This window comes from Aythya fuligula, chromosome 5 (genome assembly GCF_009819795.1).
Source record: "Aythya fuligula isolate bAytFul2 chromosome 5, bAytFul2.pri, whole genome shotgun sequence".
NCBI lineage: Eukaryota > Metazoa > Chordata > Aves > Anseriformes > Anatidae > Aythya > Aythya fuligula.
The window spans coordinates 48,064,832-48,081,128 of record NC_045563.1 but is presented as its reverse complement, the minus strand read 5'-3'; the positions used below and the strand labels follow the sequence as shown (position 1 = coordinate 48,081,128).

The window sequence follows — 16,297 nt, the reverse complement described above, 5'->3', positions numbered from 1 at the left end:
ATCTCTGTCCCATGAGCATTACAGTAGTGCTCAGAATGGTGCTCACAGCCCCGTCAGTAAGCAAAAAGTAAGATTTCAGTATTTCCTGAGCATTTCAGGGGGCTGCCATCATAAAAATATTTTCTGCCAGTTTCCATCTGGCTATTGAAATGGGAGCACTACAAGATTCTGAGTTTTTTGTGCAGACTTCAGCAGCCCTCACATACTGTTGACCAAGTTTAGTTAGAAAACACCATGGAAATGTGAAATATTACTAATCATTATAGCTTCTTTGGCACTCGTAGCTCCAAATGGAATCAGAGGGATTGAATGGAGATACTGGAAAGGGTAATAATTCATATTAGTGGCACGGCTATCCTAGTGGAGCAGTTCTTGTTCTGGAATCAATATTGATGGGGAGCTAACATATCCACGTATTTATAAGTTCAAATACCAGTTCAAAGCTACTTTCTAGAAAGCTTTGCATCTTTTTTTTTTTTTTTTTTTTTAAGAAAAAAAAAAGTATATTATTGTCAAATACAGATGTTTAACTTTATATTTAGTGTCCAACATTTCCACTGGTAAAATTACCACCTGATAAGCACAGGGTCTTTTAAAAATAAATTAAAACAAAATAGAAAATTATATTGATTTAGAGAAATATTCTTTTCATTAGAAATTAAGAGCTGTGTAAACATCAAAATGTTAAATGAAGTTTAAAATATTGAATTTATTTCTGCTTACTAATTCTTTTCAGTTTTCTGTTAAATATGTTGTCACTGTGCATATGGAGATTAAATCCATCTAAGTCATTTATTTTCTGTTTTTCTTGATGCAGTTTTCTCAGTTAGAAAAAGACCAAATTTTCAAAATAGAAGTATTAGCAGCCAGCAGAGGTGTCTGAGACGGAATAAATATTTATTAACTGCTATATAGTTCATACTATTTGAGGACAGGTTTTTACTTTGGGTTACTCATTTTTCAAACAGTGAACTTCCTGTTCTTCAGAATCTTTTTTTCCGTAGGTGTAACTGGTTATGCTGAAATTTTGTGTGATTGCTAGCGCCGCCCCCTGCTTCCTTCCTGCCTGTCAGTGATTTGCTCTACCCCTGCAAGTGTGCTTGCACGGCTGCCATAGCTCCCTACAGAATGTGTTGCAGAATTAGCACTTTAAAAACTGCAAATACAATGTCCTTATCTATTCTGTGGCGTTTGCATGAAATTTAGAGGAACAACTCAGTCAAATTTTATTATTTTTGCTCTGTGCAGAAAGAAATTCTGTTTTATTTCAGTGTAATTGCTGCAATGAAGGGGAATGGAAAATTGTTGGTGTTGGTACCCCATCTGTTTCAGGCTGGAATATAGGCCAGCTCCAGTTACTCTGCATAGTGTCAGTTTTGTCTATGGTCTTACTGTCGTCCTTGCAGGAGGCTTGGTGAGTTCTGGTTTGATTCACACTTTTCCTCAAATTGGCTCTCTTGAGCATCGCACTAAGGGAGCAAAAAGCATCAAAAAGCAAAAGGGTGCCTTCGAGCACCACGAGTCAGCCAGGCAAGTTTACAAGCTGATGCACTTGTGAAGCCGCTCTCAGCTTTGCCAAGGCTTTCCTCTCACTGGCAGCACAGCCCATAGCGTGTGGTTGAGAAGCCCCTGTGTCCGCGCATCCTTCCCCCTGCCCCTCTCTCAACACAAATTTCAGCCCCCACCTCCTGCACCCAGCATGTGGGGTGCAGCAAGGCAGCACCAGAAAAAGCAGGGCTTCACCAGTGAGGCTGTAGCGGTGCCGTTCACATGACTAATGCTGAGAGAGATAGCAGGGTGGTTTTTTTCTTTTTTCCTTTTTTTTTTTTTTTTTTTTTTCTGTGTGTGTGTGTGTGTGAGCGGCTCCAGTCTATGCACAGTTGGCTCCCAGCTGACAGACAGGATGTGGGGTGGGCTTTGTCACCAGCGCGCCGGGCGCTGTGTGCCCGGCTATGCTGGCAATTACACAGTGCCCAGAAACCTGCTGCTCATGTCAGGGTGCAGGCAGCCCGAACACATAGAAATTGGGTAGCTTTATTTTTTTTCTTTTTTTTTTTCTTTTTTTTTTTTTCCTCTTTCTTCCCAGCAAAGGTTATATAATGAGGGGATTGCTGCTAAAGTAAAAGGGAAAATGAAGTCTTTGTTAAATGCCTTCACAAAGAAAGAAGGTAAGCGATGCAAGCAGAACACTTTGATGTTTCAGACTGGTGTTTTCTTGTGTACATTTAATATGGTCGGCTTAGTGACTCTATAATTAATCAGTTCTGCAGTTTCGTTTTCAAAATTATTTTATGCTAGACAATCCATTTAGGCAACTGCTTATGAAGGCTGGATGTGACTTTATTCATTTAAGGTTTTCTCTGAAGTAGTTATAGAAATGTTTTGTTCCCTAAGAAAATCATTTGAAGACACGTAAGGAATTTCTTGAGTGAATATTTGTCAGTGGCTGCTGCTGAATTACCCCTTCAGATGTATGAAATACCAGTAATAGAAGAATGCTGAGAGCTGGAGAAAGAATTAAATGATGCTTTCAGGCATGCTTTTAGAGATGATAATTTTAAAGTTTAGGGGCATGAAATTAGTTCAGTCATTTTCATGTCATTTTATATCAACTGTTTTTCCCAAACAAGTTTTGCAACAGTTATTCTTACAGTTGTGAACATACTGAGATATTAGGAAGTGACGGTGTCCAACAGGGCTTAAAGTGTGGACATTTGCATTCCATCATTTTGTGTTGTAGTTATTTTTTATTGTGCAAATAATATAAATAATGACTATAAGAGGAGCTAAAAAAATATCCACCCACTTACAGTTTGCAGATTGCTGGGGAAAAGAAACAGTTGGGTGGAATATTAATCATTTTAGGCATGGAAATGCTTATTTTTAACTCTTTCTATAAAAGATTTGTTAGACACACGTCAATTGGTGTAATTAGTTGTCCCCTTTCCTGTTTATTTTCTGTAGTAAGGGCTGATTTAGCTTGTAATTCTGTCCTTAAGAACAGAGCATTAATAGCAAATCAGAAACTAACTCCCAAATGTAAAATCCCTTTCAGATGTGTAACAGAAAAAGAGCTAATTTAATGTGATACCTGGAGAGCGTGCATACATACAAAACACACACTATTTTCCATTAGGAGTGAATGCACTGTCCTGTGCTTTTTTCAAACCTGCCAGCATGAAGGTGCTCAGCAGCTCCCCACTGTCCTGTCCCCGTCCTGAGCACCCTGCCCTCCTGCTGCCACCACTGTGCATCCCACCAGCTGCAGAGCTTACAGCAAATGGTCAAAAACCATGGCAGTTTTTAGTTTCATAGAGCTGTAGCTTAAAGGCTTGGCAGCCTGCTTTGAATGTTAGCAGTTTTAAGTGGTGAAAAATTCAAGTCTAAGGGTCAGAGCCCATTTTTATTGAAGTCTAAGGCAAACTTTGGTGACCTGAAGGGAACAAGGCTACTCTTTCAGATAGCAGCCCTGTATCTGTCGTGCATTCTCTGGTTTTGTGTGATTTCTCCTGTAAGAAAATTATGACAGTAGCTGTTCTGCTGTGTTGTTCCTGGGAAAGATTCTTGTCTTCAATGAAATCATTTCCAGAGCCATATTCTTATTGTTGGACATCCAGAAATGTACAAACAACACATCTATGTCATATACGTTGATCAGAGGATCTGTGTATGTTAATTTTAGAAATAAGTGCTGTGAGTTTTCTTTAAGTTAGTACTAACTGTGGCTTTCACCATGGCATTTGAAGCACAAAGGTACTTTCAGAGACATACTTTGCTGCTTTGTAACCCTACAAAAATATGAAAGACTCGGAATATCCAGAAAATTATACAGTTTCTGCCAGTCTCTAGCCCAAATATTGGGCTACTAAGCTTTATCCCCTTTAGCAGCTTTTCAAGACTACTTCCCTTATTTCAGCTTTGTTTCAAACATATTATGGAAATGAATTTAAAGCCCTTCCTCCCCGTGCACACTGTTCTCTTTTGTTTGGTGGTTCTGACGTTGTTGAGCTATTTACCAGAGAAAGTTTAGAAATATGAAGGATGCTATTTTAAAATTCTCAGAATCACAATTAATCATATAAGAATTCTGATGAAAATAATATAAACTACTCTTTTACTTGCAATTACACCTTTATTTTATGTTATAAATATGCTTTCAATTTTGCTTTAGAACCTTGAATTTTGCTGTGTCCTCCCAATTAAAAGCTATCTGTCAAGGCAGGACAGATTGATTCCTGTGTATATTCATATTTTTGTGAATTTATTTATTTGCAGAGGATGATAGACACATTCTAATTCTGTTATTTTGTGTGGTTTTGAAGGGCATTGAATGTGCAGACATTTGTGACACTTTACAAATGGCACTTGCTGGCACTTTAGACATATAGGTGATGCTCTGTGAGGCTTCTTTCCCACCTGAAATAAGATTTTTGAAAATTACAACAGCTCAGTAAAGACCTCAGAATAACGCCTGGCTCTCTTCTGTTAGTTATGCTACTGGGACTTTTCAGATGTAAATACTTGCACTTTGGATCAATCCTGCAACCCCATGAGTTCCACTGGAATTTATGAGAGTACTTGCATGAATGGGGACTGGACTAAGTGTAAGTTTTCAGGGTCAGATTGCTTACTGCCTTACAAAATAAGTAGGAAATGCTATCATTTCTAGTGTGAGTTGGATGCCTTTTTATTAGGAAATCCTCCTTTTAAGTCGCATTTGCAAGTAACTGACCCAGTACAGTGAGAAATGAAGATCTGGAAAATGTAGTGTGTGCTTGTCTGAATTCTTGTATGGCTGCAACACTCTGCTAATAACACCGATGAAAGGGTAGGCCCTCTGGTTTGTATTGGGTTTTTATTGCCCTTGCTTTTGTTTTCTGTTATGACTGTTTCATTAACTAGCATATTGCAGCCTTTGGATACAGTCGTGCTCTCCCTGGGACACAGCACGTGACAATGTGAGTGTATTACCCTGGGGTAATATGCTCCATATACAATAGTAATAGATGCAGTAGAAATGCCTAGATTAGAAAGAGAGGAATATCAAGGGATTATAGCAGTGTAATAGAGTTCTGCCAGGAGAAAAATCTATGTCCTCGATTTTTAACCTGGAAGATGGGGATAAGGTGACTGTTAACACTACACATTTCAGGTTAGGCCTGAGTTTGAGATGGAACAAAATTCTCCCAGCTTGGATTCTGGTTGGAGAAGGAGGTTGGGAGATTGTGCACCAAAACTTCTACTGATCAGCCACTTTCATTGGCTTTCTGACTGAAAATGAGGGCATAGAGTAAATATGAGCAGTATGACACTCAAACTTGGTGATAATTAGGTGTTTCCCTTTACCTAGACCATAATTCAGACTGCTCTGCACGCTCACATTGCTAGCATTGCCCAACTATTTATTAAAACCAGTAAACAGTTTAATATTGGCCAGTTGTTTTCAGTTTTAATGGTGTTTTGAAGATAATGAATTTGATTAGATATTCAGGCAAGGTAGAGTTTCTGTCTCTGAAAAACAAAAACAAAAAACAATGCCATATGTTACTAAATCTTTTTATGGGGTTGTAAGCATGTATAAATGGTAAATTCATCTGTGATTATTCTGTATGTCTTTCTCTACACAGTGCCCTTTAGAGAGGCTCCTACCTACTCAAACAGAAGGCGGAGACCCCCAAGCACCTTAGCAGCACCCCGTATCTTACTTCGTTCCAACAGTGACAACAATCTGAACATCAACAACCTCCCTGAGTGGTCAGCCTCCTCTTCTGCCTCTTCCCACCGCAGCCTTTCACCTCATCTACTTCAACAGATGCAGAATAATCCTAATGGAACTGTAAAAACTGTGGGGAGTTACACTCCATCCTCCCGAAGCCGGTCACCATCCCTAAACAGGTTGGGAGAGGATGCCAAACGGCAGCAGCACAGGCACATCAGGTGAATTTAAAATATTTGCACAGTATGAGATCTTTTAATAGCTAAAATAACAATTATATTTAATAGCCACATAAAATATTTCTGAGATGCTTGGTCCCTGGAGAAAACTATTGGTCATGCCTGAAACCTGGGTTGGATCTGCTTATGGGTGATGAATCAAGGACTGTTTCTCTTCTGCAGAAGAATTCTGAACCAAAGAGTTCAGAACCAGAACCAGAGGGAATAACTGAGGGGAATAAGTGGGGCTATACAGGAGAATGACTGAGAGCAAAGGGAGCTTCTTGAGATGTTGGTGATAGGTGTCAGGGGCTCTTTTCATGATTATCCTAGATGCAGGGTTTTTGCATTCCCTAGGACTTTGCTGCTTTCTTTCCTCTCAAATTATAAATGTGATTTAGCAGGCACTCTGCAAATATCCTGCAGCTATGTCCCACTGGAGGGCAAATCCTGACTAATTAGAGTGATGTACGTATTACAAGTAATATAATTAAGTAGATGATTGTGTCTATGTTTTGATCGCAAATGGGGGCTTCAGCTTTATGAAACCACTGTCCTGTGAACAGGTAATTACAGCTTCTCTTTAAGGAGGATGTGGGAAATGCATCTGTCAAGTGTGCAAGTGATGGAGCTGCACGAGGATGATAAGCCAGAAGGGTTAAAGCTCAGGGCTAGAAAAATGAAGGGAGGCAGAGCTGGAGAGAATCAGAGATTAAATGTTTTGATGAAACATGTTATATTCAATTGTCATTTAAAATATCAGGTTTGTCTGTCCTGTTTCCTAATACCCCAAATCATCCATTGGTCAGTGCACAAAAGGCAAGAGTGTTGTTAATCAATGCAACTGCTGGTTTCTCTTTGTAATTTGTAGGTATCTGGATCTTTGCTTGCATTATAATTCTCTTTGTCCAGAGAAGGGCTACGAAGCTGGTGAAGGGCCTGAAACACAAGTCCCATGAGGAGCAGCTGAGGGAACTGGGGGTGTTTAGTCTGGAGAAGAGGAGGCTCAGGGGAGACCTTGTTGCTCTCTACAACTACCTGAAAGGAAGGTGTGGGGAGCTGGGAGTTGGCCTCTTCTTGCAGATAACTAGTGATAGGACTAGAGGGAATGGCCTCAAGTTGTGCCAGGGGAGGTTCAGGTTGGAAATGGGGAGACATTTTTCCTCAGAAAGAGTAGTGAGGCATTGGAACGGGTTGTCCAGGGTGGTGGTGGTGGAGTCACCATCCCTGGGGATGTTTAAGGAAGGGTTGGACCTTAGAGTTGCTTAGGGACATAGTTTAGTGGGGGATATTGGTGGTAGGGTGTTGGTTGGACCAGATGTTCTTGGAGGTCTTTTCCAACCTTAATGATTCTATAATGTAGTTAAAGATACCTTGCATGTTCTTATTCTCTCTTTGGCTGTAGATGCCTAAATTGACAATAATCATTTGTGCTGGTAACAATACTGCTTGAGAGTGGAAATGTGGTGCTTTGTAAGAAACAAACAAAAAAAAACAACAAAAAAACATTGTCTGAAATGTAAGAATCCCTGGAAGAAAGAAGACCTGAGTACCTTAAGCCAATAGCTTCATTCAGTAGACCAAACGACTGTTACTGTGCTATATGTTACAATAATTTCAAAAACTCATTTGGTAATAATCTGGATGGCACCTAATAGAGAACCATATCAGCTTAATAACATGTTGTCCATAATGAAGTTTCACTTAGGTGAAGAGGTTTTTGCAAGATGGTTTTTGCAGAATGAGTGCCCTCACATTCTACTGAGCACTGCTGATGCCACCAAAGTGGGAGGATCTACCTTGTACTCGACGACAGCTTTAGCTAGAAGGGAATTAAAGCACCTTTACATCAATATCCCTGGGATAACAGGCTTCCTAATTCCTAGAGTATAAACAGTTATTTCAGGGAGGGATTAAAAAAAAATGATTAAAAAGAAAAAGTTTTTAATAAGTGTTTGAGTAATGTTTATTTGCTCTGGCTTTATTTAGCCACTTTCCTTTTCCCTTTCTGGGAGCCCATAATTTTGAAAACTTGCATGAATGATAGTGGAAACAAATTTCCTACCTGAAATGTTGTGGTGATAAAATGGTGGTCTTTCTCTTGACGTGTCAGTATGACAGGTGCATAGACAGCTGTCCAGCTGAAGATCTCTCTGTGATAAGTTCCATCAAGACTTGTTTCAGAGATGTCCAGAGCACCCAAAAGCACTCAGAAGAGAACCGGAACTCTAAATGTAAAGTCAACCAAAACCATCTTACATACAATCTCTTCCTGCAGGCAGTGCTTTTTCTTGCTGCAGGCCTATTTTGCAACCCTGAATGGCACCTTACATGACACTTTCCTCACAGATTTTATTTAACTGTAAGACTACCTACTTACTATCAGCTAAATGTGGGAATTGTTGCTGTCTCTGCTTATTATTTGAAAATAATACAATCACCATGAACCTGTTGCTCCCCTTAGCTGACAAAGACCTTTTTGACATCACTACAGATTGGATTTTGAAGCAGCAGCAGCAGAAGGGGCAGGGTAACAGAGGAGGTCAGAGTGCAGCTGGGGGTTAGCATCACCAGAGGGTTAATGAGGTTTCAGAAGGCTGTTTGACTGGTGAAAAGGAAAGAGAAGGAGAGTGGTGCTGCAGGGGTCCTTGTGATCATTGCAGCCTGTCACTCAGGTGTTTATCTTCTCACCAGGCTGCTGCTTTCCACACCAAACTGGTGTTGTGAGGGGCTGAGAGAGGCTTGGGAACCAGCATCATGATTAGTGAAAGGAAGTGCCTGCACAGACTCAGTCAGGGCTGAGCTGTCTGGGGTGGCCACCTTCTGGGTGAGAGGGAAGCACATCTGCGCATCTTCTGAAATCTGCACATCATCCTTCAGCTCCTTCATGGCATGGGATGTGCTGGGCTGGGAGCCCAAGTCTGGGGTGCAGAGGGAAAGAGAAGATCTTTTTAAAGAAGTCATCACTCCTATGTTGTAGCCATGACATCCTTTAGTAAGCCTGTCCTGTGAGAGAAGATGCCTTCAGCGCAAAGCTTAAATGTGCCATTCCCCCCTCCTCTTTCAGTAAGAGAAAATGAACAGTCTGTGATAGGAGGTAAATACAATGCTGCTACCTGGTTGCTACCACATCAAGCAGAAAATGCAGCTTGATACTGGTGGAAGTCAGATGTTTAGCAGTACTTTATTGATCTGGATTGTTTGCAGTTATGACTGTTTCTTCACCTAGAATGAAAAAGGAATGTAACAAAAGAACAGAAAACTAAATGTCTTTTGCTGTCTTGCTTTATGCAACTGTGAGAGCCAGCTGAGGTTTCTGATGTAAATTCCTTGGCAGACTTGCAACCAGAGTTCACTTTTAAACATTTAAGGACTGCTTATCTTTACTAGCAGCTGTTCACAGTAGTAGAAAATCATGACAAGGTGAAAGGAAGACACTATTTCAAGCAGTGAAGAAGTTACTGCAGTAAAATGGAAGTGTTCCTGATAAGAAAGTTCCACTATGATTTTTAGTTTTGAGGTTTTTGTGTATGATTGTGTTTGTTTTGTTTTGTTTTGTTCTTACTAGACAACTTCTTTACCTATATTGAGAATCTCACTGACTCCTGTTTTGGTAGGTGATTGGTTACAAAATAATGAAGGGTTGAAAACAGTAAACACCAGCCTTCATAATTCATTTGGTTTATAGCAATTTGAGTTCAATTCTTTCTTCTTAAAATAACACGGAGTGTTGCAATGCTTGACCACCAATTACTTGTCTTCTTTTGGTACTCTTTTTCTTCAACATCTTTATGAATATTTTTTCTCACAATTAACTTCTATTTCTAGACTTTGTGTAAGACCTCAAGTTTTTGCATTTTTCTTGTAAGTTAAATAGCAGGGTATTGGATATATCCTATAAGTTTTTCACCTTCTAATATTTATAATATTTCCACCCTCTTTCTCATGCTTTATTTTTGACAATTCACTCATTTTTCTGGGGTTCTAATAATGATCTCATATATTTCTATGAGCTCTCATTGTGAGAGCTATTGATTACCACAAATAAGTAATGATCTTTTGGAGAATACTTTAGCCATAAGAACCTTGCTTTGTGCACATTCAAATCTAACATTTAGCTGCAGGCCTTGGAATGATGAAGTAATTTGATTATTTGGTCCATAGTAGAGTATGAAGTAACTTAAGTATTCAGTCTGTTCAGTCAATAATTCAGTTGTCTCAATTGTTCAGTTAACATTGCAATGTTACAGAGATACCCATTCCCAACAAAAATTGTAAATATTGATGCTTAAAAGTGTTTCTGATAAATTGTGGTTCTTGTAATGTATGGTTTGCAGATAAATTTTAAAATTCATCTGGGTCTGGAATGTGCAAGTTCAATTTGTAGAAAAACTAAAAACTTCAGTGTTGTTTGTTTTCTTTTATAGGCCATCATTTATAGGCCATCATGTTCAGATGCATATTTATCATGTTTTAGACAGAAAGATTTCAACAATTGAAAGAGTGTGTTTAGGATGAAAAACATGTATTTTTTTTCTGTAGGTTTAGATGTCTTACTGGAAGATGATTATGCTATTCACTGCTTAATATAATCCTAACAATGTGATGGTAGATAATTAACTTTGATCATTTTAAATAACCTTTTATATATATATATGTAATTTCAATTTCCAGTGCCGTTTACGGTCCTAGTGCCAACAAGGATCCTCTGTCTGCCTTGGATTATCAGGGTCCAAAGCGCAAGCTTTATAGTGCTGTACCTGGAAGACTTTTTATTGTCGTAAAGCCATATCAACCTCAAGGAGAAGGGGAAATTCATCTGCACAAAGGAGATAGAGTAAAAGGTAAGTAAGTAAGTAATTTCAAATAAGTACTCTCTTCTGATAGATGTAAATTTTAACATTCTTTTCTATTTTAGGAAAAAAGTCTATCTTGTGTTCAACAGAAATACTTTTATGCATTTGTTTCTTTAGAGGGTATTTTGCTCCTAGTTCTCTTTTGTAACCAATGCGTTTTTGGCTACCATTTCAACTGAGATTTCAAACTATTAGTAAAATTCAAAAATCTATGCAGAAATAGCAGCATTTTACACAGAACATGTAATTGGCTTCTGTAGTCATTATAAAAAGATAACATATCAGAGCTTCAAAACTTTGTAAACTTATCTGGTATCCAAGCAGCTCAGGAAGGAAACAGTGATAGGGTCAAGTCTGTCTCAAGCCTTTTCCACAAGGAACAATTTATTGGTTATATAGAAAGAGTCTCCTCCCAAGACTTATGATAAGCAGGCAGATAGAGTCTAGTTGTAAATATTCTAGGGAGAAAGTATAGTGGTGCATATACAGTTTCTTGCTACTGGTGCACTTTCCAAACAAGAAGTTAAAATCAAGGTCAAAGTTTGTGTTATTACTTTGCAGGCAATAAGTAATTCCAGGTTTACACTGAGAGAGTGGAAATGTGGCTTACAGGATTCAGCTTCCTAAGGGTGTGTTGTTAACACAGTTTCATCTGTGGTATTGCACATCCAGCTGAAACTTGAATTAAAGGACTTTCTGCCCAACCTATACAAACATAATTACTGTTATAGAAGGCAAATAAAAGGGAATAAATTCATTATGCTTAAATAAAAATGTTAAACAGATCAATTTTTTCCTGCAACTGAAACTAATCTTTCAAAGGAAAATATTTCTTCTTTCTGATCCTATGAGTAGTAGTTAGAAATAATCAGGGAGCCATTAGAAAGTATTTTTTCTGTTTTGTATTTTTGGAAATGGTTGATTCTTGAAGCATTTGAGGGTTAAATAATTTTTGTTAACTGAGGTCTACAGAAGGCATAGAACAAATCTCGAGTGCTGCACTTTAAAGATAAAGCATATGCAAGATGTATTTTAAATGCAAAGATGAAGGAGAAGGGTTAAATTTAGGAGAGGTGGTGATTGCTATAGGGCTGAAAAGATAACATTTCTGGGAGATTGTGCTCTGATCTGGTAGGAAGCAGTGATTATGAGCAAAAGAAAACAGCGCCCAAGGAAAAAAGAGTTTGGAAGAGCTGATATGAACATTTGATAAAACATTATAGAAGTTATCAAGTAATGGGAGTTATCTAGGCTAGAGTAAACTTAAGAAAGTCAATCAAAGCTTTGAAGTTATAGAATTTCTTGGGAATGCCAAATATCAAATGAAGTTCAATTCACAAGAAAACAGAACTGGCTTCAAACTCAAACAAAATTGAGAATGCTTGGTATGGTTTGGGAACCAAATTTGTAAGTATTCAGTATGTGAGAATAAATGCAAGAGAAATAATGCATAATATCACTTCACAAAAGCCTTCAAGTTTCAAAAGAATAGGTACAACCCAGAGAAATGTAAAGTTACATTATGAGTAACTGTCATGCAAAACATAAAGCAAATTGAACACAAATGTGATCTTTCAAACTTTTACATAAGAATACTGAAAATGTGAAGGCCTGGCGTCTTGTATAGAGTTTGTTCACACTGAAAGGGTAGAGAAACAAAACAGTAGAGAAAGGTGCATGTTGGTGAATTACAAGAAAATGAAAAATTGTTGCATATAGCAGAAAGAAAATGATAACAAAAAAGTGAAACTTAAGCATGCACCAGAACTTTTGCTTATGCATAATCTCAGAAAATTTAGTACCATGAGGAAGAATTGCTAGTTCCTACTAAAGGTTAAATTTGTGGAGTTATGAATGGTACAAAATACCTTTCAGTATCAGGCATGTTAGTAGGGTTCTACTAGATGCCAACAAATAAAGAATGAATATAGTTGGCTCTTTGGGGGCCATTGCATCCCTATGCAATTGTGTTCAACTGAGTTCCTGCTTTTAAAGATGTGGTAATATTTTTCTTTATGAAGAGGATGTAAGATCAACATAGACCATAGATTCTTGTAACCAGAATAAAACAACAGAGACTCCAGGCAGTTCTTGAGGATGGCAAGACAGAAAATGTGTTCCCCGACAAAAGTGGAAAAAGTATAACACATTGCTTAGGATGCCGAAGTTTGTAAAGACATTCGTTACTGGGCTGCTTGTTTACATTAGAATTTATTACATATATAAAAATATCCAGTGAACAAGGGATTTAAATTTCAATGAAGAGTTTAATATTTAAATAAATTAATTCAGGAGCCCTTTGTTCTAAGTTACTGTGACAGTAGCTGGAAAACAATGCAGGAAGAAATTTGTTCATTTTTCAGATCTTCTTACGATAGGATGATCAAAACTTGAAACCAGTGATTTTGTGGGGGGATGCTAACTAAAGAATGCCAAAATGGTGAACTAGAAAGTGGGGAAAATCTATGTTTACTGAAAGTGACTATAAATTATTTATTACTGTTACAAAAAGCAGGACATATCCATCTAACATCTAATCATCCCTACAGGGATGTTTCAGCTTCAAATACATGATTTGCACATTGAACTAAAAGCTTGCAGAGATCTAGCATTTGTAGACACACTTGTTTTAGAACGTTTTATAGAACTTTGATACAGTGAAGTCTAGTGAGACTTTTTATACATGTCAGTGCTTTTAGGAAAAGCTTGGAAATAGAAGAAAAAAATAGTGCTACTAAGGATAAGGTCTTTCTGAATGTAATTTGAGGCTGTTTGCACAGAAAGGCTGGAACACCACATCATAGTCTCCCATTGCTAATCAAAGGAACAAGTTTCAGAAGCAGATAAAACCCTATTTTGTGTTACCAGTTCCTCAGGTGTCACAAAAAATATGTCAGAATGCACACAACAAGGTCATGTAGAGAATGAAGAGTCCAGCTAAAAAGATGGTGATTCTTTAAAAAGGTCTCAGTTGGACAACAGTATGGAGGAAGAATTCAAACTTACCATATTTGGCAAAAATCCAGGTTCAAAAAGCACAGGTGTTGGAGCTCTTAAAAAACTCAGTATTTCTTGTGTGCTGGCTATCAGATCCTCCTTTATGACCAGAAGATCCACTCAGTATCCATTATATTTTCTGTCATTTAGAGACTTGCTTAGCAAGACCATAGTTCAATCAGCACTGAGGTTTTGTACAGGCCACAAAATATCCTATTAATAAAAGACCATTTTGTTTATTTTGGGGTACACATAGCTGTTTGAGGTTTAGTGACTTGCTGATTGCTGTGTTTGGGAACACAGCAAAAAAGTGAGTTAGCCTCACTTTTAAAAAGTAATAAACCTTTGTCTTAGCCTTCATATACCAACTTGAGAGCTGCACTGTTCTTTTTAAAACCTCGATGCTACTTCAAGTGCTTCTTGGGTTGTGTGGGAGGGATACAGACTTGTATCAGAATTCCCTAAAAGATTCTGGCCCCTGTTCAGCCTGACTATGGAGAGATTCTCATTGCTGAGTGTCCCATGAAAATGATTGCAGTAAGGATGTAGTAAGGCATTTACCACAGGGACAACAATCCAGAACAACATATAGGAAGAGATAAATTAGGAAATGCTTTTATGGATTTTCTTTTTTAACTTGCTAAAATAAGGTGGGACACAGAGGGGGGTGATTTCATAAACTCTTTATGAAAATCACTTTTATCAGGTGAATACAAGGTAGACTTTTTTTTTTTCTTTCTAAAAGCTCTGAAAAGTGCATGAGTGCCGATAGATCACAGTATATGATATAAAAAAATGCTCAGAAAAAGTTATGAATGGGCAAGGTCCAAAGAAAATGTAAACTAAACAAAATGGTCTTGTATTAATAGGATATTACATAGCCTGTACAAAAATATCTGCTTTATTTTTAGTTGTTAGTCATACACACTGACATCATTTGTGTGTCTGCCACTCATGAGAGAAGGACCATGGTTGTTGTAAAAATAAACCTGATATCTCTATTTGTACAGGTTTTATTATGAAAACATAAATGAGAAAGAGCTAGCTTCATTCCCCATTGAAACATTTTTAACATATTTTGTTTCTTTTTAATTTCATACCTAAAAGTCCACAGCAATAAACCTGGCTTAATCCAAACACACATACATACATATATATAAAGTACCTGCAAAATTTATTTTAATCATCTTTTGTATTGCTAGATATAATTCTTAAACTGTAAGTCAAATGGCATTTTTGAAACAAAACCCAGAGATATGAAGAGAAGGTAATGTTTGTAAGGGCTTTGTGAGTGAAGAATGATTAGTTTTCTGTATCATGAAGACAAAGTGATAAGGAAGAATCTGTGCATCCCTGAGAAGGTTACCTGTGGTTTAAATCTGTACCTTTTCATTAAGTTAACAGATGCTACTTCTGTTCATAACTCAACAAGGAGCAGACAATCTTCAGTCTCTTAGAAACAAAACAAAACAAAAGTTCTTAGAAAAAACACAAACTGTTTTATTACAGCACATCTGAAATGGACACAAATGATCCATTAATGACCTGGAAAGAAGAAATAAAATGCTAAAAAGAATAATAAGATACTTTGAGAATTTCAGACTCCTTACCCTGCTCACAGTTTTGTTCTTTATGTTTTTCTATTATTATATGCTTTTATTACAGTTTTTTCATTTGCCACATGATGTCTAGTTATTCCTTCTAATTTTCATGTTCCCAAACTGTGGTCTACTGTGTCCTACAACTGTAGGACACTGGTCTTTTATTTTTACTCTCATCTCTTATTTTTGTTGCCCAATATCACCATCTCTTCTGTTTCACCTAGAAGGCAAATGCAGGGGCCAGTTCTGGAAAATGTTTGGTTTCTTTAATCGTTACTGTGATTAAAGAAATTTTCTAGTGTTCACTATCTAGTGAAAAATGGGGAGCTATTTCAGTGTCTCAAATATGCTCCAATGTAGACTTTTTTTGGGAATCTTGTCAGATGCCACCTGTGCAGGCACAGTTTACCACATCCAAGGTCTGCTCTCCTTCTTCTCTTGTGTAAGAGAAACAGAAGTAATTCAGTAGCGGTGATTCAAGCATCTGTTGTATCAGAAAGTCAGCAGTTCTCCACATTGGAAATACTGACCCTTGCTACACTGCTTTTATTTCAGCATGCTCTCAGCCAGTAGGGCAATCCAAATATATCACTAAGATTTTCATTTCTTGTGAAATCTACTTGTAAGTCATTTTGAAAAAGAAAGATTATTAAACCCCTGCTGTGCTTGGAAATATTGCCAACAGACAGTGTTTGTGGGCAGAAGAAAAGTTGGTCTCCAGAGCTTTTGCACTTGTTAGATTAGTAAATAAAGTACTGGAAAGGGAAAAGCTACAGAAATGCTGTTTTGTTTCTTCAAGAGCATTTTGTACCTTGTGTGAATAAGCATGGCAGCAGAATTTAACCTAAGAGGTTTGCATAAGTATTGTTTTGCTATAAAATATGAAGGATGAAATTAATGTGAACTGAA

General features: G+C 37.6%; 1 protein-coding gene across 1 annotated transcript in view; it reads left to right on the top strand.

Annotated features, from left to right (window-relative positions):
- The window catches only part of SHANK2 (SH3 and multiple ankyrin repeat domains 2), a 308,073-nt gene that overhangs the window by 80,630 nt on the left and 211,146 nt on the right, over window positions 1–16,297 (top strand). Inside the window, exons 10-11 of the mRNA XM_032187848.1 lie at window positions 5,628–5,937; window positions 10,609–10,778. Of these exons, the coding sequence (XP_032043739.1) occupies window positions 5,628–5,937; window positions 10,609–10,778 (480 nt within the window). The remainder of the gene's footprint in view (window positions 1–5,627; window positions 5,938–10,608; window positions 10,779–16,297) is intronic.